General features: G+C 41.8%; 1 protein-coding gene across 2 annotated transcripts in view; it reads right to left on the reverse strand.

Annotated features, from left to right (window-relative positions):
- Positions 1 to 1,153: 1,153 nt before the first annotated feature.
- The window catches only part of Tnfrsf19 (TNF receptor superfamily member 19), a 72,190-nt gene continuing 47,413 nt past the window's right edge, over positions 1,154 to 25,930 (reverse strand). For both annotated transcript variants that reach the window (XM_070003109.1, XM_070003111.1), the window contains exons 6-10: positions 11,690 to 11,854; positions 10,457 to 10,582; positions 9,455 to 9,557; positions 7,464 to 7,863; positions 1,154 to 4,805 (exon numbers count right to left, since the gene is read on the reverse strand). In XM_070003109.1, the coding sequence (XP_069859210.1) occupies positions 4,797 to 4,805; positions 7,464 to 7,863; positions 9,455 to 9,557; positions 10,457 to 10,582; positions 11,690 to 11,854 (803 nt within the window). In that variant the 3' untranslated portion in view covers positions 1,154 to 4,796. The remainder of the gene's footprint in view (positions 4,806 to 7,463; positions 7,864 to 9,454; positions 9,558 to 10,456; positions 10,583 to 11,689; positions 11,855 to 25,930) is intronic.

The raw sequence follows: 25,930 nt of genomic DNA on the forward strand, positions 1-25,930 counted from the left end.
TCAGAACAGCAAGTAGTCAACTGTAAAGACCTTAATTATGTCAGTGGCTGATACTGCTACACATTATTTAGGACCTCCTCTGAGAGCCTCATAAGTTTGGAGTTATTTTTCTGAGAGTTGATGGATTTATGGTTTACCCCTAAGCTGAACTAATCTCCATGGATACCAGGAAAGTCCATGTGAGCTGAGGGTTGGGGTGAGGCTGGGATGGGATGGGAATGGGGAAAAAAATCAGTATCCTCTCTCCATGGAATTAGTGTCCTTAACACCAGCGACTCAGCTTGGAGAACATAGTGTCACTCTGAAGTATACAACAACAACAAAGGACCAACCCACAAAATCCCAAGAAATGTAAACTCTGGTAATCTAGTAATGGCTTTAAATGATTTGCTAAGGGAAAGAAAAAGAGTAAGAAAAAAGGAAGGTGGATAGGGGAAAGAAAATGAAAGTTCCAGGGGAAAGTGCTGTTGTTTTCTGGATATTCCTTCATCTTTCTTTTAGTCTACTCTTCAGCAACTGAGCACTAAACTGATCACCAATGAAAAGGACTAAAAAAACTCTGTGTGTGTGTGTGTGTGTGTGTGTGTGTGTGTTGGTACTGGGTTGACTTTTTTGTTCAATGTTAATGCTCTACCACTTGAACTTGAGCTCTACTTATCTCCCTCCCTATCCTCTCTCTCTCTCTGTCTTTCTTTCTTTTGCTTAATTGGAGAAAAGGGCCTCACAGATTTCTGCCTGGGCTGGCTTTATACCATGATCCTCAGATCTCAGTCTCCTGAGTAGCTAGGACTGTAGTTATGAGACACCAAAACAGGACTATAAAACTTAAAAACAAATGAACTTCTTTCCATTTTTGTGTCATAAAATGAGGTGAGGAAGATTCTGATAAAGTCTTAATATTCTAGCTTCTCAAGGTAATGCAGAAAATCCTTCAGGAGCTTGATCTTCCTGAAGGAGATAACTAGCTTACTAGTAAAGACTTCAAATTACCATGCTAGGGTGGAAAGAAGGAGCAAAGAGGGTTCTATCTTATCTAAAAGAGCAGGAGCAGGACATGGAGTGATCTTAGTGTGTACTTCTGTTAAGAAAAAAAAAAACCAACTCAACCAACACACTTATAACCACAAAGTCATTCTCTTATTGGACAGGTAAATAAGAATAACAAGTATCAGTTTTATTCACAAGTTTTTAAAAAGTCTTACAAAATTATTTGTATTGGAAAATTTACAAACAGATAAATTCCAGTATACAAACTAATCATAAAACCTAAATTGATTCAAACTATTCCCAAAGCAATGAGTTAGTTTTTCCTTCCCTTTTGTCTTCGCTAACAACACTGAACCTAAGTGACAGCAACATGAATGTTTTATCTAAAGTAAAAAAATCTCTATTGAAAAATATATTCCATATATACAAAATTGGGAGGGGGGAAATGTGACTTTACTAGGTTGCTTTAGAAATCCTTGTCTCTTCCTCATTAATGGCTTCTTCAGTGTGAGGAGCATTCCACATGCATGAGCATCTCAAGTAGGTTTCTTGACAGCAGCCCCAGTTGGGCTTCCTGGGCTGAGCTGGGCTTGTTGGGTGTTCCAGCAACAGTGTAACTGCAGTACGAGGTTTTCCTCAAGTGTTTATAAATGTATAATACATAGATGGAGAGTAAGTAGGTGGTGGTAACACATTTCTATGTTGATACACATAACTTGGACTTTTTCAAAGTCAGTATCAAATGAAATCCATGTTTAATCCTGTTCATTTCTCTACTGATCCAGAATGATGCTTCAGGGTATGAGGCCAAAGTGTGACTCTTACCAGCCTGTGTGTCTTTGTTTGCCATGGCCCGATGTGGGGAAACTATGTTCAGTTATGCAAATGCTATCTCTCTGTCATATCAATGGAGGCAGATATATGTGAGTTATAATACAAGCCACTGAGAGAAACCTAGCTTGCATTGTCATAGATGTTACCTGTCATGGCCTCAATGTTTTATTTGAGTTACTCAAAAGATATTCTCCCAGGAGTTGTAACATAACAAAGTAAGGACCATTGGCTTAGGCTGGAAACAGAAAAAAAAAGCAAATCATGTTTTTCTTGAGCACTAGGTAGACCTAATCAATGTAGATTTCCTTGGACCACTCTGATTACCCATTTCAAGTAAAAGAATTGAAGTTGTAATAAGCTCCAGGAACAAATGAGTTAGAACTTACAATTATTAATATAGAAGTAGCCACAGGAAGAGGTTTGATAAATTCTACTAATGCTTTGCAAAGAGTAAGGTAAAACATGACAAGGTATTGTGTCCTATGAAAGACAGAGTAATTTGTGTGTGTGTGTGTGTGTGTGTGTGTGTGTGTGTGTGTGTGTGTGTGTGTGTGTGTGTGCATATCAGTCTTGGAACTTGAACTCAGAGCCTGGGCACTATCCCTGAGCCTGAGTATCAGCTCAAGGCTAGTGTTCTACCACTTAAGGCACAGTTCCACTTCTAGCTTCTTGGTATTTAATTGGAGATAAGAGCTTCATGAAGTTTCCTGTCTGTGCTGGCTTTGAACTATGATCCTCACAGAGCTCAGCCTCCTGAGTAGCTAGGATTACAGATGTGAGCCACCAGCACCAGGTAAAACAGTAATTTTAACATTCAGTTTAAATGTTGGTAAAAGACTTTGAATTAGGTGGGCTATTTCAATGCAACTATCTTAGTGAATTCTATCAAGTGCAAGTTCAAAGGTCAAAGTTCAAAGTATAACTGACAGAATAATAGCAAGCAATTAAAAGTCAAAGGCTAAATCTGATCATGTAGGCTCAAAGAGGGGGGCAAAATCTGCTCAATGAAGTCCTCTTGGGTCTCTAGGTGAAGAACAAATGGGTCTTATTCTACTTCAGATTAAACTGGGCTCATTTCCTACTTAGCCCTAAAGATAGTTCTAGTGTGTACATAGCAAAGTAGTGGTTAATGGTGAGGGTGAGTTAGGCCTCCCTGACTAGGTAGAAGATGGTGGCCAACATCTGCTCCAACATGTAGAAGGTGGGGATGACTCAGCAAGATGCATGCACCCTTCATGTCTGTGGCCCTAACCTCCATCCAATCAGGAGCCCTTCCACACTCATGCTTAAATGTGAGGGAACCAATCATGAGACTTCCTGCAGCATATGTCCACCTCTCAACCAAAACGACCAGGAGTATGCCCTAAAGAGGAGGAGGCAATGACCCTATATAGAAGGCCCTGGGAGAGAGACTGTGGACACTTAGCTCTGGGAACCCTTCTTGTACCGGGAGTACAATTTACTGTTTAAAGCATGTTTATTTGAAAGCAAAAGGAACAGTAAAATGTACTAGAAGGGTTCCCAGAGCCTACTATATATAGGGACCTTGCTCCTTCTGCCCTTTAAATTCTTTAATTAGTGGAGAAAAGGAACACAAACCCTACATGGTGTCAATGGAATACATTAATAGAACTCCATGCTTTTTTTTTTTTTTTTTTTTGGTGCTGATCCTGGGGCTTGAACTCAGGGCATGGGTGTTGTCCTTGAGATTTTTCACTCAAGGCTAGTACTCTACCACTTGTGCCACAGCTCCTTTTCTGGCTGTTCTGATGCTTAATTGGAGACAAGAGTCTCATGGACTTTCCTGTCTAGGCTGGCTTCAAACATTGATCCTCAGATCTTAGCCTTCTGCATAGCTGAGCCACTGATGCCTGGTGAACCCCAAACCTGATATCCACCATCACCAGACTAAAATAGGAGACTCTGCAGAGTAAACTTAAAATATTTGAAGGATGTCCCAGTCAAATTCCACCAAGCCAGAGTGGTATTCTCTTGAACAGCAACCACAATGTGAGCTTTTCCTCTGGCTCTCATCCACAGTGTATTCTCAATCAAGACTACCTCAGTGGTAGGGTACTCTTATATGCTGAAATTCCTAAAGCCTTTAATATAAAGATGCAATGCAAATAAAAGATTACTACATTTATAAATATTGCCTTTCTATAAAAGATATTCTGGGCCTTCTAAGCTATGATCTAGGGGCAGATGCAACGAATACTTCCATATTGACTGACTGTCACAGGAATATGTTCACTCATGTATCTACAGCTTGTGTGTTACATGGTTTTGACAGCAGGATTGTCCTTTCCCCACCACATTCTCACATCTTGTAACCCAGATCCTCTTCCTACCACTGGCAGGTGTTCATGAAGCAGAGGCTCTCCTCTGATTCCTGGTTAGGTTAGAGAACTTCATCTGATATGAGTTCAAGGTATAAATTGGTGGTATAAAGTCACTTCTAGCCACAAAGGTTGTCAGGATCTCGTCCAGTAGGATCTTCACCTTGAATCCCATGACACATTAAAACCTAAGGCAGGGAATCTGTCATGGACTTGTGGGAAGAGAAGAAGCAATCAGGGGTTGTTTTTGGAAAGAAAATGTCCATGAATATAGATGCTGTGGACTGTCTGCACTCAGAACACATTTACCATGAGAACAAGCAGGAATACCAGGTTGTGCCTTGGTACTGGTAATTGCATAGGCTGGAAAATCTGTTAGTCTTTGAAGTTAATCATGTGACTTCTGGTTTGGAGAAGGGTTACAAATCAGTCTGGAGTCTGATCTTGCTTTTTGTTGAAGCTTCAGGTCTGGCTCATAAGTAACTGGTTGAAAGGCTTAAAATGTCATCATTTTGGTTCTGATGTATTTTCTCTTCCTAGGAGCCACACAGGTCCAGCTGGCTCAGTGTGTAAGCCTCAGATGGGGTGTGTCCTTTGGCACAGACATATAACTTCCACAGCAGGATGAAGGCTACCTCAAGTTTCCTGAAACAGTCACAGAGGTAAGCGTTTAAGACAAGACTTCCATGTTAAAATGACTAAGTGAACATTGCAAAAACTGATTACGAATAACTATAATTAATTGAGTATGCAAAACTGTAGTTATTAGTTAGATCCATGCGTTAATACTTCATTGACAAGAAGGGAATCTAGCAAAATGCAAATATACCAGTAACTTTGTCCTCTGACAGTAAGATAAACGTTATAATTTCAACATATAGCTGCTCTTATTTGCCAAGTTTACTTAAAAGATGAAACTATAACCCACAACAATCATGATGACTCAATAACAAATTCTTCTGCTGATTGTCAATCTCGTTCAGACATTTAAAACTTATTTCTTCAGTGTGTTAGAAATCACAGCCTTTCGCCAAATAAAAACTAAAGTGTTGTGTGGCTTTTTCTTTCCTATGTATGTCACCCAATCAGTACTCCAGTGCCTTCCTGAATTCTGAATTCTGTTATAAAGTCAAAAAAACAGAAATTCTTTAGAAGAAAGAACTATGTCCTCTGTCTTGGAAAATAGCCTGTTAGGAAGAAATGTGAACTTAGTAGTCTGTAAATAAATAAATAAATAAAGCAAGTTGAGTTAAAATACTTGCTGAGCTGGGTGCTAGTGGCTCACGCCTGTAATCCTAGTTACTCAAGAGACTGAGATCTGAGGATCACGGTTCAAAGCCAGCTGGGGCAGAAAAGTTTGTGGGAGTCTTATCTCCAATTAATCACCAGAAAACTGGAAGTGGAACTGTGCCTCAAGGTGGTAGAGAGTTAACTTTGAGCAGAAGAGCTTAGGAACAGCACCTAGGCCCCAAGTTCAAGCCCCATGATTGGCAAAACAACAACAATAACAACAAAACACTTGGTTGGTCCTTTGATAGAAGACATCCATACCCCATAGAGATTTGTAATAGCTGTCACTTCCTATTTTCTTTTGAACATTAAAGGTTCATTCACTAGATTTCTGATTTATTAAATGCAGTAGAAGAGAAAGTACTTTTCAGAAACTAGTAGTCTCTCTTCCTTTTCTTTCTCTCCTTTCTCTCTCTCTCCTTTTTTCTCTTTCTCTTTTTTCTTTCATTCTCTTTGTTCTTTTTCTCTCTCCCTCCCTTTCTTCCTTCCCTCCCTCCCTCCCTCTCACCCTCTCTCTCTTTCTTTCCTTTCTTTCTTTCTTTCTTTCTTTCTTTCTTTCTTTCTTTCTTTCTTTCTTTCTTTCTTTCTTTCTTTCTTTCTTTCTTTCTTTCTTTCTTTCTTTCTTTCTTTCTTTCTTTCTTTCTGTCCTGGGGCTTAAATGCAGGGCCTGGGCACTGTCCCTGAGCTTCTTTTACCCAAGGCTAACACTCTATCACTTGAGCCACAGCTCCATTTTTACATTTTGGTAATTTATTGGAGATAAGAGTCTCACAGACTTTCCTACCTGGGCTGGCTTCAAACTGTGATCCTCAGATCTCAGTCTCCTGAGTAGCTAGGATTACAGGTTGAGCCACTAGCGGCCAGCCATAGTCCGTTCTTGGTTGAGACTTACACTCAAGCAATCTTTTGTCTCCTTTATCATCATGAAAGCTGTACAAACTATGGGATGACTCAAAAATAACATCAGTAAACAATCTCATATAAAAAAATAGGCCTCAGGTGTATGTGGGTTGTGTTGATTGGCTTAATTTGTTTTGTGTGTCTCTTCTTCATTTCCTCCATGTGGAGACCAAAACAACATTTTTCTCCCCTTCAAAGCCAACTAGGTTTTTTTTCTTCTTCTTCTGCTTCTATAAATTCTCTAGAAACTTTCTTGGGAGTTCAAAAGAAGACAAAAACATGGCACATTTAGATTACTTTGCAGCAGATTATACAAGAAACACACCTGCACTTGCACCATGTTTTGACGTTAGCCGTGTGTCTGATATGCAAAGTCTCATGGAAGCGGGTGGGGCGGTGGCAGGGAGTGAGGGGCTGCACATGCAGGAGCATGCGCATGAGCAGTATGTGTCCAGAGCTTTCTCTGCTCTCAGGGTGCAGAAAGGCAAATTCAGCAACGGCACAGCCTCATCCAGACAAAACACAGCCAAGTGCCCCATTCACCCTGCCTCTCCCTTGCCTCTCGCTATGTAGTGTGCCACGAAGCCCGCCCAGCTATGAGCTTGTCCCCTCTGCCTGGCTCGTGTGATATCTTTATGCACAATACTCTAGTATCCTCCATTCACAGCCTGGTTATTTAGAACTGAGTTTAACAACAACTCTCTTCTCCTTCCCTCATCTATGAATGTGTTCTGGGCTTCTTTTATTTACATAATAGATTTATTACATGAGAGGTTAAGGTTGGGAGGATCATGGTTCTAGGATTTAAAAAAAATCATGTAAGGCCATTTTCATAGAGAGGGAGGTTTGATACACTGTTTTCAGTCCCTGTCTGGGATGGGATAGGAAAGAAGTAAGACCCTATCCTAAAAATAATGGGTGAGAACCGGGGCTGGAGGCGTGGCTTAGAGATAGCACACCAGTCTAGCAAGTGCAAAGTCCTGAGTTCAAAAATCCCACTACCATCAATAAAAAAAGAAATGAGGAACAATGGAAAACCTCCCCAAGTATCCCCACATTTTGCGCTGGGAACTGAATTAGAACATTCTAGTCTACCACAAACTGGTGCCTTACCTGACAGGACGGCAGGGTGGTTAACTGCATGGTGTCACCAACCTCCTGACTTAGCTGGCTTTGAGCAGTCAGTGCATCCTGAGCCAGCGTGGAGTCCATGGTTGTATCCTTGTATCTGGAGAAGTCAGTAGGTCCTGAGAAGCTTCCAGAATGAGCTGAAAGGAGAACAGCTCCCCCAACCACTTCTTGACTGTTTGAATCCAAAGATACTGAGTTTTCGTTGTCTGGATCAAGGGGACGACATTCCCCAGTCATGTCAGGGTAGGAGTCACACAAGGAGATGTCATCGCCACCCATGGAATTCTGCATCAGGGGCCAAGCGTCAGAATATTCACCACACGTGGACCGGGAAAGGGTCCCAAAGAGAGCCGGCATCGCCTCCCCAAGCGGGGCTGTGCTTCTGAACACATGTAGAAAAGATCTTTGAGTATTTGGTGGCAACAAATGACACAACTTCAATGCAATGTGTCTGCTATAATCTCATGTCTTAGAGAGCAACTGGCAGGTAGTAAGTCAGACTGCTGATGAACAGACAGTAGTGATTTACTATCTTAAGCCTGATTTTCTACATCTGGCATTATTAGTTTCCAAGGTCAAAGCTATTTTCTCCCTCCCTCCCTCCCTCCCTCCCTCCCTCCCTCCCTCCCTCCCTCCATCCCTCCTTCTTTCCTTCCTTTCTTCCTTCCTTCCTTCCTTCCATCCCCTTTCCCTCCCTCCCTCCCTGCTTGCTTTCTTTCTTCTTCCTTCCTTCCTTCCTTCCTTCCTTCCTTCCTTTCTTTCTTTCTTTCTTTCTTTCTTTCTTTCTTTCTTTCTTTCTTTCTTTCTTTCTTTCTTTCTTTCTTTCTTTTTCTTTCTTTCTCTGTTCCTCCTAGGTCTTAGCTAAGTTTCTTTGATGGCTGTTCTAGGACTCTAAAATAGTACATCATCAGTATGCAACATGTTAAACATGACTTCTCAATGACAGAGATGTCATGAATGTAAAACAAAAAATACAAGCTAGGTGTGCATGCTTATAATCCTAGCTATTCAGGTTCTGGTTGAGATCTGGAGGATCATGGTTCAAAGCCAATGTCGGGAGAAAAGTCTGCAAAATTCCATCTCCAAATAACCAACAAAATAAGCTAGGCTAGAGGCATGGCTCAGGTGGTAGAACACCATGCAAACAAGGAAACTGAGCAAGGGTGAAGCCTAAAGTTCAATCCCTACTCCTAGCAACAAAAATAATAAATGAATGAAAGAATAAGCAAACAAACAAGCAAACCAGTAAAAAAAATATAAACAGTGATGCTAGGTATTAGCGAACATGAGAGCCCTTTCTAATTCCTGCCAAAGAATTGTACCCTTCTTGGCTGGGCACCAGTGGTAATCACACCTGTAATCCTAGCTGTTCAACAAGCTGAGATCTAAGGATCAAGTTCAAAGCCATCCCAGGCAGGAAAGTCCATAAGACCCTTATCTCCCATTAACCACCAAAAAGCTGGAAGTGGAGTAGTAACCTTGAACAAAAAGCCTGGAGTCAGTGCCCAGGCTCTAAGTCCAAGCTCCAGGAACAGTAAAAACAAAAACAAAAACAAACCAGACACTGGTGGCTCACTCCTGTAATCCTAGCTACTCAGGAAGCTGAGATCTGAGGATTGTGGTTCAAAGCCAGCTTGGGCAGGAAAGCCCATAAAAGACTTTTATCTCCAATAACCACCAGAAAACTGGAAGTGGAATTGTGGCCCAAAATGGTAGAGTACTAGCCTTGGGTGAAAAGACTCAGGAACAGGATCCAGGCCCTGAGTCCAAGACAAAACAAAAACAAAAACAAAAAACAAACAAAAAACCCCAAACCCACAAAAAACCACAACTGATTGTTCCCCTTCCAATTCCCACAATATCACAAGAAATATCAAAAAAGCGCCCCTGTACTTTCCCATGTAAACTGACAGCTCAGTAGAATACATCCCTGAAAAAGCAAATACAAAATGGTTCATCAAGTGTGCAGTTACCTCTCATGAGGGGCGGCCTTCGAATGCACCCCACAACCAAGAGCTGAGCGGGGACTGCCACAGGTTCCCTCACAGCACAGGGAGGGGATCAGGTGAACAGGCCCTGCGAAAGCCAGCAGAGAGTGAGTTTCAGTCTGAGTCTCTCTCCACAGCACATTGATTAATTACAAGGCCAGCAATAAGTTTATAGTGCAGAGACCTGGGAGACGCTTCCTTAACTAAATGGCTCAGATTATCCTATCCAGGCCCAGGGTAGAAGGACTCTATGCCAGCTGATCTGGTACACTGAGAAGGCCAATAATGTCTCCTCTCTTGTATTTCTGAATTTGATCTGAGTTTGATTTCTGAAGTTGATGAGTGTCCTGCAAAATTTCTGTCTGATCTTTTATTACAAACATCCATGTCTGGTGATGTTTGACATCACCAGAAAGATGAAAGAACATTCTCACATTAAGAGACCAGAGAGATTTTAACCACAAAACTCAGTCATGTTATCTGGGATTTTCTTTCACCATAAAGGGGGAAAATAAGAAAATGTGAGCAGCACCAGGCTCAGAGGCTCATGCATGCAATCCCTGCTACTCAGGAGGCTGAGATAGGAAGAACATGGTTGGAAGCCAGTCCAGGCAGGAAGGTCTGGGAGACTCGTACAGTTAGCCACAAAAAAAAAAAAAAAGCTGAGATGTGTTTCAAGTAGTAGAGCATCAGCCTTGAGTGAAAAAGCCCAGTAAGAGAGCCCAGGCCCTGATTTCAAGCCCCAGAACTGGCACACACACACACACACACACACACACACACACACACACACACACACACACACACACACACACACACACACACACACACACACACACACACACACACACACACACACACACACACACACACACACACACACTGCTGCCATTAGAAAGCCATGTCCACTGTGATGTATGTGGAGTGATTCTTTTCTGTATTACTCTGGGCGACCCAAAGGGCCAAGTCCTTCAGGACAAAACTCACCGTAGGTCTGGGCCGAGTTCTGGTGGCACTTGCAGCAAGCTCTGTGCCCGTAGTTACTGAGTTGAGGTCTGTCAAAACACGACAGCTCAGAACCATTATACTGAATATCTTGTGATCGCAGAGACCCTAAAAGAGGGAAGGAGAGAATTCTGTTAATGGACACAATTGCTCTAACGGGAGCCTGAGTTAACATCATAATATGAACTAGCACTCATCTTGCTTTATTATTATTTATTTATTTATTAGTGTTTAATTGGAGATTAGAGGCTCATGGGCCTCTCTGCCCAGGCTAGCCTTGAACTGCATGCAATCCTCAGCCATCAGCTCCTTAGTCACTAGGATTATAGACGTGAAGCCATCAATGTCTTGCTGCGTTTGTATTTTTTAAAGAAAACAGTTAGCTGTCATTAAATGTTTTTTAGTTTTACACTTTAATATTTTAATGTTTGTTTCGATGACAGTTTCTCCTGATGTTCTGATAACTTCTTGTAAGTTGAAGACAGTTGTACCGTCTAATCAACTGAACATTGTAGCTTGGCCTTGCCTACTTCATACCTATGTACCAACATTTCCATTAGGCAGTGGTTGGGCAATACATGCAAATCATGCAATGCAAAGCCTATTATAATGCAGTATTGCATATCTCATACAGTAAAACAAACAAACAAAACCTTGGAAGTTTTACCATTACGGTAAAGCTGACAAACTGTTAGGCTGAATTACGGTAAGGTGAGGACTGTCTGCATTTCTTCTCACATGGAAATGCAAATACAAAAGAAGTGTTAAGAAAGCTCAAAATGAAGCTGGGTACTGGTGGCTCACTCCTGTAATCCGAGCTACTCAGGAGGCTGAGATCTCAAGGTCTCAGTTCAAAACCAGCCCAGGCAGAAAAGTCCATGAGACTCTTATCTCCAATTAATCATCAAAAAGCCAGAAGTGGAGCTGTGGCTCAAATGGTAGAACACTAGCCTTGAGCAAAAAAAGCTCTGGACAGCATATAGGCCCTAAGTCTAAGTCCCAGGACACATACACACACTCACACATACACACACACACACTCACACACACACACACACACACACACACACACACAATGATTGGATGTGGAGCTGTGGCTCAAGTGGTAAAGCAAGAGCTAAGGATCAATGCCCAGGCCTTGAGTTCAAGTTCCACTACTTGCACAACAAGAACAACAGAAACCCATTAAGCAAACAGTCAGCTCTTGGCACTCACAGCTGGGCTTCTTCTCCATGAACTGTCTCTTGCAGTAGATGACACAGAGGATGAGGAGGGCCAGGAGCACTGTGGCCAGCGCACTACAGATCACGGCGGCCAGGGCTGTGTCTCGAGGGCTGGAGGCTGTGGATGCGATTTTCACAAGGTTGACCTTGCTGGTACCTGAAAGGCACAGAAATAGGACCATTATACCCTTGGCTACCCCAGAAATGCCAGGTTTATACCAAAGCTCACAGACCTTGTCAGCAAACAGTCTTCATGTGGCAGAAACAAAAAACCCAAGGAAACCAGCCTGACAGGCTTTAAGATGTTCAAGTACTTTCTTCTTTTAGAAGATCTCTGCAATGCTGCATCTCCACTCTATACCCTAAAATGTGTAAAAAGTGTTCCCACAATACTGTACACCACCTTGCGTGTATCAGGAGGTAGAGATGGGCTTTTGATCCACAGAAGCAGAAATCTGGGTCTGCTGGTTTGATTTGTGTATCTCTCTGACTTCACATAGTAGCCCTGGGGCCAAGGGAATTGCCAACTCCCCAAAATGGGCACAGGGATAGTCGTTTTCATGACATCTAGTTGCCGCTATATTAATCTGTAACTAAATTAATTAATTTGCCTCCAATATGCCCTTTTGCTTTTGCTTTTCTCAGGTAGCAGTGTCTACAGAGGAACAAGAAAAATATGCAAGTGTTTTCTTAGGAGTAGGGGTTGGATAACTGGGATTTGAACTCAGATCCTCATGTGTGCTGAACAGGCATGGTGGCATGGTTTCCTAAGACAAGCCTCCAGCTCTTTTCTGCATTGGTTACTTTTGAGATAGAGTCTTATTTTTTTTGCCCAGGACCATGGATTGTACTTGGCCCTATTTTATCCTTTTTACCATAGCTGGAATAGCACATATATATAACAACATTCAGCTATTGGTTGAGAAAGGGTCTCACAAACTTTTTTTTCTGGGCTTGGGTGCTCTCCCTAAGCTTCTTTTGCTCAAGGCTAGGTTCTACCAGTTAAGCCACAAATCTACTTCCAGGCCAGCTTTGGACAGCAATCCTCAGATCTCAGCCTCCTGAGTAGCTAGGACTACTCATGTCACAGACTTTTTGCTTGGGCTGGCCTCAAACTGTGATCCTCTTGGTCTCAGCCTTCTGAGTAGCTAAGATTACAGGTATGAGACACAGCACCCAGCTTAATATAGTTTTAACTCTGTTTTCAATCAAGGTATTTGGTTACCTCTAAAACCCTCAGGGTCCTGATGGGTAACTGGGCTCTGGACCTGCATTCCTGATCTTTCTTTCTATGTATGGGTTGATGACCATGTTTTCCACAAGCATCTCTCTTATGGAAAATGGGCTTATCATTACTAGCTTTAATTTGTGTGTGTGTGTGTGTGTGTGTGTGTGTGTGTGTGTGTGTGTGTGTGTGTGTGTGTGTGTGTGTGTGTGTGCGCGTGCGCACATGCGGGGTGAGTATTCCAGTCTTAGGGCTTGAAATCAGGGCCTAGGTGCTGTTCTTAAGCTTTTTTTTGCTCCAAGCTAGTGCTCTGCTAATTAAGTCAGAACTACACTTCTAGCTTTTTGGTGGTTAATTGGAGATGAGTCTCATGAACTTTCCTGCCTGGGCTAGCTTTGAACTGTGGGCCTCAGATTTTAGTCTCCTGAGTAGCTAAGATTTAGAGAAGTGAGCCACCAGAGCCTGGCTCTAGCTCTAATTGTTATATAGACATAAAGATGGGAGCTATGGGAAACTGGCCTAAGTAGGACCTGGAGCAATGTTCTACATTTTCTGTTCATAGATCATTAAATACATTGAATTCCTGAAAAGAACTGGGACTCAATCTGTTCAGGCTTCTAACAGTACTTTTAACAACATTCCACTCTTCAGAAACTTTTACCTTTCCTGAATTTGAATGCATGTCTAATTTCAACCAATTCAATTACTGACTTCTCTCAGACTCTTGAATATTGTGCTTCAGCAATTACTTTAAAGAGAGGATTGTCTTCCGAGCTTAAATTTTATACTAAGCTGGAGGCATGGCTCAAATGGTAGAGCCACTAGCCTACCAAGCATGAGGCCTGGCATGGTTTACTTGTTTTGTGACAAAACTTACTCTGAAGGCCATTATAAAATGTTCAGAATCAGGACCATGGACAGGCAGGGCTGAAGTTAAACGTTAGCCCTATCACATGCTTAACTTTCTCCTCCTTTCCCCTTCCTTTCTCTTCCCCTTTCCTGTTCTCCTTTCCCTCTCCTCCTCTTCCCTGGCCTTCCTTTCTTTGCCTCCATTCCCTTCTCCTCCTCTTTCCTTCTCTTTTCTATCTTATGCTCTGTTCTTCCCATATATAAGACATATATATTACATACAGTTCACACACACACACACACACACACACACACACACACACACACAAAGGATAATTGGCTCAAACTTTGTGTATAGGAAAATCAATTTTTTTAATCTGCTAGCATATACAATGTGGTTTGGCATGATTTAAAACATAAATATGGTTGCACAACTTCAACCTGCTTTATCCTTAAGATTAAGGAGGCTACTGCCATTTTTACAATGGTGAAAACCAACATAGGACTTTGAAGCTTTTAGTTTTGAGATGTTATTTTTAACATCCGAAAGGTATCATTAGATGAATGTTAAATAAATATAGTATGGAAGATCCAGTTGTAATGGAAATAATTATGCTTTCTGTCTAGGCTCTTTTTTTTGTCAGTTGTAGGGCTTAAACTCAGGGCCTGGGCGCTCTCCCTGAGCTTTTTTGCTCAAGGCTAGCACTCTACGACTTGGAGCCACAGCTCCACTTCTGGTTTTCTGGTGGTTTATTGGAGATAAGAGTCTCACAGACTTTCCTGCTTGGGATGGCTTTGAACCAGGATCCTCAGATCTCAGCCTCCTGAGTTGCTTGGATTACAGGAGTGAGCCACTAGTGCCTGGTTAGGCTCCCATTTTAAGATTCCACTAGCACCTGTTTCCATCAGCACTGGGAAATGACACACTAGCTTCCAGCTGTGTAGCCTGTCACTTTGAAAACTCCAGGTTTGTTTGTTGGTGACTGTTTTGTCACAGGCAACCAATGAAAAATTCTAGCCATAAACACACAATTTAGACTTAAAAAAATTCTCACTAGCCAGGCACCACTAGCTCAAGTCTGTGATCCTAGCTACTGAGGAGGCTGAGAACTTAGGATCACAGTCTGAAGCCAGACAGGGCAGGAAAGTCTGTGAGACTCTTATTTCCAGTTAACCACAAACAAACAAACAAACAAACCCAGAAATGGTGCTGTGGCTCAAAGTGGTAGAGCACTAGCCATGAGCAAATAAGCTCAGGGACAGTGCTCAGGCCCTGAGTTCAAGCCCTGGGACTGGCATGTGGAAAGAAAAAAAAAATCTATCTATCTGTCTGTCTGTCCGTCTGTCCGTCTTTTTCTTTCCTCTCTTTCACTAAAGTATTTTAGCTTTCCCAGTTGTTCCAAGCAGTATATTATCCATTATCATCATCACAAAGCCCAGGAAAGGTTTAACAAAATGAAAACCTCTGATGAATCTTATTTCTAACCACGATTGTTAATAAGAATAAAATTATTAAACAAATTCTTTATGATCTTAATTGAGACATAGTTTCAGAGGGTAGATTTTATCTTGTTAATCTAAACTGGCTAAATAAAAGTATCTAGGGTAACGTTCAACTTATGAATTCCACATATCCCACAAAGAAATCAGCTAGTAAGTAACAAAGCTCTTTGTTTTTTTAAATCCACTTTATACCAAATATTCATTCATAGACGTAAAGAAGTAAGTCTTCCTTCGGTGTTATTGTTTCAATAATTGAGAGAGATATTATTAAAATAGGTAAAATTGCAAAATGAGATTTTTCTCTTTGTGCCTCAATCTGTAGCCATACCTATTAAAAAATGTGACTGGGTACCTGTGGCTGCACCTGTAATCCTAGCTACTCAGGAGGCTGAGATCCTGTCCCTGCGCTTCTTTTTCCTCAAAGCTGGCATTCTACTACTGAGCTACAGCTCTACATCCAGTTCTTTCTGTGATTAACTGGAAATAAGAGTCTCATGCACTATCTTGCCTGAACTGGCTATGAATGGAGATCCTCCTATCTCAGACTCCTGAGTAGGTAGGATTATAGGCATGAGCCACTGGTACCTGGTCTTTTTCTCTCTCTTCTTTGTTTGTTTCTCTCTCTCTCTCTCTCTCTCTCTCTCTCTCTCTCTCTCTCTCTCTCTCTCTCTCTCTCTCTCTCTCTCTCTCTCTCCTTCCTTCCTTCCTTCCTTCTTTTCTTCTTTCTTTTTGTAGCAGTCCTGGGGTTTGAAGTTCAGGGCCTGGATACTGTCCCTGAGCTTCTTTGCTCAAGGCTAGTGCTCTACTACTTGAGCCACAGTTCCATTTCCAGCTTTTTGGTAGTTAATTGGAATTAAGAGTGTCATGGACTTTCTTGCCCTGTCTGGCTTTGAATTGTGATCCTCAGATCTTAGCCTCCTATGTAGCTAGAATTATAGGTGTGAGCCACTCCCTTTCTATTTGAAATGGAGTTTTCTTCCCAAGTTAGTATTCCAGATGTTGAAGGTGTTTGCCTGTGTGGCTGAATCCCCTTTTGTGACTGAACTAAGTCAAATCGATTTGTCACAAAGAGAATTACCACAGGCCGTGTGCCTTGTCCTTCTTACTGTGTTTATTTTGCAGGAATATTGACAGTAGAACTGGCCAAATATATGTATGAGAAAATACAGATTTCTTCTCTGCCTTCTTTTCTGCTAATTTTTCTCCCCCTTTTTCTGTGTACCAGTTCTGGAAATTGAACTCAGGGCCTGAATCCTGTCCCTGAGCTTTTTGCTCAAGGCTAGCACTCTACCATTGAGCCATACTCCACTTTCAGATTTTTTTTGGTGATTAATTGGAAATGAGTCTCACCGATTCCTGCTCAGGCTGGCTTTGAACAGTAATCCTCATATCTCAACCTCTTGAGTAGTTAGGATTACAGGCATGAAGGGCAGTTACCTCCACCCCTTTTTAATATGCTCCTATTTTGTATATGACTTAAATATGCAATGTAATTTCTGTTTAATCTTTACATTTCTATTTACTTATAATTAAGAAGTCCAAACTGCTACTAGATAAAATCTTAACAAATCTAGTTTTGCAGATCTTAACTGGTTTTATAATCATGTGGTAGTCCCTACCCCTTTTACTCCCAAATTACAATCTGTTCCATCATATGGACAGGTAATCTATAAAGGCAAAGATATAAGGAGGTGATATACAGGAAAATGAAAATGAGATGGAGACAGATGGAGATGGACACAGCTTCCCAAACAATAAAGTTTTGTGTGAGCTAGGCACGCTCCCGGATCAGAGTTGTCACGGTAGTGCTCTCGGTACCCTGGATTAGCAGGACCCAGGTCAGGTAGAGGGTTGTATCCATGAACTTCAGAAAGAACAAGGGCAGTGGCAGAAAGGAAGGAGAAGAGGAGAAAGCTTCAAAGATTTGGAAACAGGATTTCTAAAGCAGTAGACAAACCAGGAGCCAATGGATCACACTTGTAAGCCTAGCTACTCAAGAGCCTGAGATCTGAAGATCATGGTTAAAGTCAGCCTGGGCAGAAAGGTCTGTGAGAATCTCCAATGAAGCAGCAAAGAGTTGAAAGTGGGATTGTGGCTCAAGTGGTAGAGAGCCCTACTGGTGAGTAAAAAAAGGTAAGAGAAGAAGGTTCTGAGTTCAAGCCCTAGTGTTGGCACACAAAAGAAAATGAAAATAAGAGTCTTTTTTTGGAATGCGGGACTGGAAGAGAGTGAGGGAAGGGAAGATAGTGTAGAAAAGGAAATTCATTACCTGACATAATTGTAATCCCTTTGTACATCACCTTTATAACAAATTTTTTTAAGTCTTTTACTTTATAAGATAAGCACCTCATGTGATAGAAATGCTAAATTAAAGTAAAGGGATATAGGACGAAAGAATGCCCAAACAGCCCTGAGAGAGGACAGAGCAAACCTGTAGGGACCTGTAGGAGGAGAGAATGGAGAGAGAGGAGTTAGAGAGTCTTGGATAGGTACTGGGGTGTTGCCTGAGCAATTCAAGCTGGTAGTAAGTCAAGTCAGAGAAAGACTAAGCAGTAATCCAGGCACATCATGCCAGTAATCCTAGCTACCCAGGAGGCTGAGATTGCAGGATTATGGTTTGAAGCTGGCCTGGGAAGTCCATGAGACTCTTAGCTCCAATGAACCACTAAAAAGTCAGAAGTAGAGGTGTGGCTTAAGTGATAGAGCACTAGCCTTGAGCAAAACAGTTCAGGCCTTGAGTTCAAGGCCTAGGACTGGCATGAAAGAAAGAAAGAAAATAAGCAGAAAGAAAGAAAGAAAGAAAGAAAGAAAGAAAGAAAGAAAGAAAGAGAGAAAGAGAGAAAGAGAGAAAGAGAGAAAGAGAGAAAGAGAGAAAGAGAGAAAGAGAAAGAAAAGGAAGGAAGGAAGGAAGGAAAGAAGGAAGGAAGGAAGGAAGGAAGGAAGGAAGGAAGGAAGGAAGGAAGGAAGGGAAGGAGGGAAGAAGAAACGACCATAGGCAGTGCTGAAAGTGACCATTGACCATCAGGCCACCATTACCCACAGCCAAGGGGTGACCAAGACTATGCAAATAGTGCCACTATCTTTTTTTTTTTTTTTGGTCCGGTTGTGGGCCTGAACTCTGGGCCTGGGCGCTGTCCCTCAGCTCTTCAGCTCAAGGCTAGCGCTCTACCACATGAGCCAGAGCCCCACTTCCAGCATTTTTTCTTTTTTGCTTATGTGGTGCTGAGGAATAGAACCCAGGGCCTCTGGCATGCAAGGCAAGCACTCTACCACTGAGCCACCTTCCCAGCCCCAGTGCCACTATCTTATACCAGGGTTGAACTCATTACTTCACCTTCCTCTTATCTCTGGATGGATTATATGTAGAGCTGTTTTGTACTATAATTACTGTAAATATCCTAATTAACACTTACCAAACCAAAAAAAAAAAAAGCCCTACAAGCCACAAATGGCAACAGATTATCTACAGCATTTTTCAGCCAAGACAATAAAGTTGAAAAAAAAAATTTGGCTTTCAAGGATGTGTTTGCTTCTGTGTATAATTCCCATCGACCTACAAAGGTCTTGTAGAGTTTATTTGACCCAGGAAACAATGGAGCTTTTAATCTTCTACCCCAAGAAAGAGAAAAGACATCATTGAAGAAATACATTATTATGGCTTTGAACATCTGTGTAGAGGAAAAACAAGCTAAAAAATAATCAGGCTTCAGATGGGACCAAGACAGGATTGCCATCTGGGAACCAGAACAAAGACTTGGAAGTTGGGCCAGTGCCTTCCCTGTTCTGCCTGTAGAGGCTGCTTAACTCTCTAGGTGCCAGGATCCATGTGGAATTCTGGAGCTCAGGGCCCTTCTCAAGCCCGGCCTGGTCCATAAGGTCTCAAACTCGCAGAAGGTCATCCATGTTGACAAGAGGCCCCGGGGGTGGGGCGTGGGGGTAAGCATTGATAAAAGTGGTGTGCACTGGGCTGGGAAGGTGGCTCAGTGGTAGAGCGCTTGCCTTGCATGCCTGAGGCCCTGGGTTTGATTCCTCAGCACCACATAAGCAAAAAGAAAAAAGCTGCAAGTGGAGCTGTGGCTCAAGTGGTAGAGCACTAGCCTTAAGGTGAAGAGCTGAGGGACCAGCACCCAGGCCCAGAGTTCAGGCCCCACGACCGGACCCCTGCCCCCCACAACAAAAAGTGGTGTGCACTTTGTGCACTTTGGAATTTGGAACTCTGGGAGTTTGAGGTGTGCAGCCTAGAACCAGTCTCTTGCGGGTACTAAGGGAATGTGTGATTTTTTAAAATTTTTGGTTGGTCATGGGGCTTAAACAAGAGTCTGGGTGCTATCTCTAGTGCTTTGAGCCACAGCACCACTGCTGGTTTTTTGGTGGTTGATTAGAGGAGTTTCATTGACTTTCCTGCCAGGACTGGCTTTGAATCAGGATCCTCAGATCTCAGCCTCCTGGGTCACGAGGATTATAGGCGGAGCCACTAGCACCCAGTGATGCTTGTACTTTTATTTTTATTTTGGCAGTGTGGGAAGATAGAAACCAGGGCTTCATGCATGTTCTACCACTGAGCTACAAATCCAGCCCAGCTGTAATCTTATACTGTACTTTCTTCATCCAGGTCCTTTGCAGGGAACACTTGGAGAGAAAGGGTATTTTGTGTGTGTGTGTGTGTGTGTGTGTGAAGAGAGAGAGAGAGAGAGAGAGAGAGAGAGAGAGAGAGAGAGAGAGAGAGAGAGAGAGCATGCACATGTGCACACATGCCAGTCCTGAGGCTTGAACTCAGGGCCTGGGTGCTCTCCCTTACGTTTTCTGCTCAAGGCTGGTACTCTACTACTTGAGCCATAGTTTCGCTCCTAGCTTTTAGCTGGGTAATTGGAGGTAGAATTTTCCAGGCTTGTCTGCACAGACTGGTTTTGAACTACAACCCTCAAGTCTCAGCCTCCTGAGTAGCTGGGATTATAGGCATGAGTCTCTAGGGCTGGGCTCCAGCCAGTGTTTTTAACATCCTCAGAAAATGAGAAGTTTGCTGTAGCCACTTTTCTATGTATTTCCAGTAAAAAAAAAATTGTTGGCCATATGAATAAATAAATAAATAAGCTTTAATATTAATTTTTATGGAAATAATTCTGAATGAATTGTGATAGCTCTCAGTTTTCTTAAAAAGGCTTTAGCTGAATTCTAGGAAATGGAAACAAGGGGTTTTTTTTCTATGTTGTTTTTAGTTTTCCTTTTGCCTATTTGTTCATTTATCTGTCTTGGGGAATGTGAGGGACAAAGGGTGAACAAATGCAGCAGTGGTACTCATTAGACACTATGTTGAAATGAACTATACAACTTGTAGGTGGGGATGGGAGGAAAAAACTACAAGAGAGCAAGGGAAGGGGTGACATTGCTCAAAAAGAAACTGACTTATTACCTGACTTATGTAACTGTAACCCCTCTGTATATCACCTTTTTAATAACAGTAAAAAAAATTTTTAATGAGGGAGGAAAAAGCTTTAGCTGAGCTGTGGCTCAGTGTTGTAGTACTTGCCTAGGGTAGCTAGCATGATGAAAGAGGGGGGTGGAGGAGGAGGAAGGGACAGAGAAAGGAGGAGGAGAGAGAGCAAAGACTTCACAGTGTAATGTGATCTTCCTCCCACCCTTTCCTGAGGTCCAGAATAAACAAGGAGATCTGTAATTATCATACTGAGTGGCATTAGAGAGAAAAACCTCAGGGGTCAGTCATTAGGGTGAGTTGGTCTGTTTACTCAATACTAAATGTCACAAAATTACAGTCTGTTTTGGGTTTCTGTGACTGCTTTTGTGACTGAGTCCCCTGTGTGATTGCAGGCTTCCCTTTCCTGTCTTGTCACATTCAGCTTTCTACTTTGATCTGGGTTCCCCCTCTCAGTTCTTTCTGCCATCCCTGTCTTGGTCTGGTTCAGCCATGAGAGCAAGGTGTGGTAGTGCATGCTGGTAATCCCAGCTCTTGGGAGGCACAGCGAGAAGGATCCTGAGTTCAAGAGCCAGGTTCGACTATACAGTAAAACTTTGTTTTAATCAATCATCAATTAATTAATCAATTAGTCTATCAAATATGTAAGTGGATGCTAAGGCTCTTACAGGTTTGTTCTCCACGAAGAACTGTAGTGTTGGGGCCTGTGTAGGAAAAACTCTCACTGAGTTTTGTTTGTTTGTTTGTTTTGGGGTCCGGTCGTGGGGCCTGAACTCTGGGCCTGGGCACTGTCCCTCAGCTCTTCAGCTCAAGGCTAGCGCTCTACCACTTGAGTCACAGCGCCACTTCTGGCTTTTTTCTTTTTTGCTTATGTGGTACTGAGGAATCGAACCCAGGGCCTCAAGCATGCAAGGCAAGCGCTCTACCACTGAGCCACCTTCCCAGCCCTCTCACTGAGTTTTGAAGTGTCAACTGTGTCTACATAAACAACCTTTGATAAACACTCCTTCTGAAGACTTTTCAATAAAAAAGATGAAGTTGTACCAGGAATCGATGGCCTGTACCTGTAATCCTAGCTTTTCAGGAACTGAGATCTGAAAATCATGGTTTGAAGCCAGCTAGGGCAAGAAAGTCTATGAAATTCTTATCTCCAATTAACTACCAAAAAAACAGAGGTGGAGCTGTGGCTCAAGTAGTAGAACACTAGCTTTGAGCAAAAAAAAAAAAAAAAAAAGTTCAGGGATACACTCAGAGTCTGAGTTCAAGTTCCATTAAAGGCACAAAATTAAAAATAAAAGCACTAACACTGATGAAAAGAAAGAAACAAAGTAGAGGGAAGCAAAGAACCGCAGACAGCAAGAGTAAGGGCAGAAGTTGCAATGGTGGCATTCTTCTCAGATGGTCCCCAAAGTGTGTCTCTAAAATCAGCATCCCCACCAGCAATCAGTCTCCTGGCCCGACACCCCGGAGTCTTGGTCTGAGGACTAGAGACTGTTTCAAAGCCCTCAGTAAATGGAGCCCTTCATTAGTCCATCCTGGCTTTGTGAACCCACACTGTAAGGCTCCAGGAAGTGTTCTAGAAAATTAGGCCATTTAAGTATTAGCCAAGTCATCAGAAAAAACTGCTACAGAAACAGGAAGCCCACTGATTGCATAATAAAATGAGAGCCCTTATGAGTATCTTTGGATTGTGTGAATGAAATGGTCAATTTCTCTAATCAGATTCAATAAAGGCTGAATTGGAGGATGCTGGGGAAATACCAGGACTGGCCTTCTTAACTTCAGGGCTGAGCCAGCTAGAATTTTGGGAGTGGGAGTAAGGGATAGGGAAGTGGGAGAAGCTGAGGGAATCTCCAATTCCTCTTTTACCTTTAAAGAAATCCTAGGACCTGCAGGCTGACTCCCAGGAATGGTACAAGCAAGATGGCAGAAAGTTAACAGGGGGCCGACAGAGCTTTCTCCAAAGAAGCAGAGTTTTAGGGCCCCCCCCAAGCTCTCCGCATCTCTGAGTCACACCAAGTAAACTATAATTATACAGAGATTTATACCAATGAAGAAAATTATAAGCAGTTTGCATAACAAGATAGATCTGTGTCTGCTGGTGGTAGGGAGCTATGATAAATGCATTGGAGTCAGTGACAGAGACAGCGTGCCCGTGGGCTCTCCACTCACCTCTAGCAGGAATGTAAAGACCAGGAATGTGAGCTCATATCCCAGCCAGCCACAGACTTGTCACAGTGCTGACAGTCCAAAACACTGAGGGACAGTGTCTTAATTCTCTTCTCTCTGTTCCTTTCTTTTTCTTTATTCCTCTATTCTTATTTGGCCCTCCTTCTATTTTTCATTATATCTCTTATTTCTTTTAATTGTACTTTAGTCTGTTTTTATTTATTTCTGGTTCTTCTTTCCTTCTTCATTTTCTTTAGTCTGTTGATCCTTAATTGTTTGTCAGTGAGTTAGACTGTATTTGTTTCCATTGTAACTGTGTCTAATTGGATCATTCTGCTATCCTTTCCGTTTGGATTGTTTCATCCCTTATAACAGATTTGCTCACTGGCTACGACTATATATAATCTCTTTTCCTGAACCACAAAGAAAAGGAAAGTTATATAGAGGAATATTTATCTATGATTTTGAACCTCTAAAGTCTGTGCAATTACAGGGCTCTGGGTTAGTTTTTGACTTAAAATTATGTTCTGTTGTGGTATTGGATTTGCTTTAATTCCCAAATGAGCAGAACAAACTATAGAAACAAATGGAAAATGGCAAGTCAAGGAACCTTGACTCCCCCTAAAAATTACCAGGTAATAGTGCAATCAATGATCCAGAAGTTAGCTCTCAAAATGATTTAAAAGCATTGTTGGTAAATATGTTGAATGAAGATAGAAAGCCTGCACATGGTTATGTGAAGAATTTATGGAATCCACAAACAGAAAGGTGAATGAATTCCAAGAGAAAGAAAGAGAATGCGATGAAAACATACTCAGCTAGCAGTATGAGAGAAGACACTGAAAATCAAGTCAAGGAAGTAAAGAATTCCATACAAGATCTAAAACAAAGCTCCACAAAGAGACTGAAGCCATCAAAAATGATCAATTAGAAGACAGGGAAATAAAAAACCAAGTAGAAAACCTTGACATCAGATTATATGATGCAATACAGAAGACAGAGTCTCTAGAATCTAGATAGGTTAGATATTATAGAGACAGAACAGACAATTACTCAGATCAAATCCAAGAAACAAGAAAAATCCTCACAGGACCCGGAAACACAACAAATCAAAGAAAGGTTGGACAAATGGGATTGCATACGGTTGCAGAGCTTCTACAGGGCAAATGACATAGCTAGCAAGATCAATAGAAAGCCCACCGATTGGGAGAAGATCTTTACTAGCCATACAACGGACAAGGGTCTCATATCTAAAATATACTTGGAACTCAAAAAATTAAACCACCCAACAACAAATCCTCAAAGAAACAACTGCCCAATAAATAAGTGGGCGAAAGACTTAAAGAGAAGCTTCTCTGAAGAAGAAAGAAGGATGGCCAATAGACACATGAAGAAATGTTCAACATCCCTAGCCATAAAAGAAATGCAAATCAAAACAACATTGAGATATCACCTCACTCCAGTTAGAACAGCAAAAATCAAGAACTCTAACAACAACAGATGCTGGAGGGGATGTGGACAGAAAGGAACCTTACTTCATTGTTGGTGGGAATGTAAACTTGTTCAACCACTTTGGAAAGCAGTATGGAGGTTCCTCAAAACACTTCACATAGATCTTCCCTATGATCCAGCAATCCCACTTTTGGGCATTTACCCAAATGTTTACAAGCAAGAACACACTAAAGCTACCAGCACAACTATGTTTATTGCAGCATTATTTACCATAGCTAAGATATGGAACCAACCCAGATGCCCCTCAGTAGATGAATGGATCAAGAAAATGTGGTATATATACACAATGGAATTCTATGCCTCCATCAGAAAGAATGACATTTCCCCATTTGTTAGGAAATGGAAAGGTTTGGAAAAAATTATATTAAGTGAAGTAAGCCAGGCCCAAAGAAGCATAGGTCCCATGGTTTCCCTTATTTGCAATATCTAGTATAGGTATGAGTCAAGCGGAAAAGGTCAGATAATGTGATGTTAGGAAAATGAACCCTTAAATATGTATTTTAATGTTTTCGTTTCTTTCATGCATGTGTTTCTAACGCATTTATAAGATTATTTCTTTGTTGCTTTGTATGTCCCTCCCCCACAGTGTAACCCCCGCTTTCACTATATTTAATGTCAGTATAACATGTGGAGGAGATGGGGACAAACAAGTCGTTTAAGGATTCAGGTGGACCTGTTGCAACAATGAGAAGTACAAAATGTCATGTCAAAACCAGCTTTACAATGTCGGTGTGGGGGGGGAGGGGGGTATAATTGGGTGGAGGGAGGGGGGTATAATTGGGTGGGGGGAGGGGGGAGGCGGGGAAGGGAGGTGAAGGGTAAACAAAGGAGGAGGCTGCAATGCTTGGTAAGAAATGTATGCATTATCCTGCCCATGTAATTGTAGCCCCTCTGTACAGTATGTTCTCAAATAAAATAAAATAAAATTTAAAATAAATAAATAAATAAATAAAACTTCTAAGGGCAAGAAAAAAAAAAAGAAAAATCCTCACAGGAACTTTAAGACTCAGTTAGAAAAATCTAATTACGGCTAATAGGTATTGAGGAAGGTCAAGAGAAGGAAGCTAAATGGATAGGAAATATATTTCACAGACTCCTAGCAGAGAACTTCCTGAACATCTAAAATGATTGACCCATTCAGATATAAGAAGCTTTTAGAACACCAAGAAGGCCAGACCAGAACAGGACATATCGCTACCAGACCAAGGAAAGAATTCTTAAAGCTGTCAGCAAGAAAAAGTTAATTACCTATAAAGGAAAATCAATCAGAATAACTACTGATCTGTCAGCTGAGACCAGGAAAGCAAGGAAAGCCTGGAATGAGGTATGCCATGCCTTAAATGCAAACAACTACCAACCAAGAATAGTGTACCTACCTAAGCTCTCCTTCATAACCCAGGGACAAATAAAAACCCTCCACAACAAGGAAAAATTGAAACATTTATCTCCACCAAACAAGCATAACAGAAGATACTTAAAGATGAACTACACATAGAAAACCAACAAGAACACAATATTGGCAAAGAAATGGCCCCTTACCAGAG

Source organism: Dipodomys merriami, unplaced genomic scaffold (genome assembly GCF_024711535.1).
Source record: "Dipodomys merriami isolate MVZ:Mamm:240054 unplaced genomic scaffold, mDipMer1.0.p SCAF_6, whole genome shotgun sequence".
Taxonomy (NCBI): Eukaryota; Metazoa; Chordata; class Mammalia; order Rodentia; family Heteromyidae; genus Dipodomys; species Dipodomys merriami.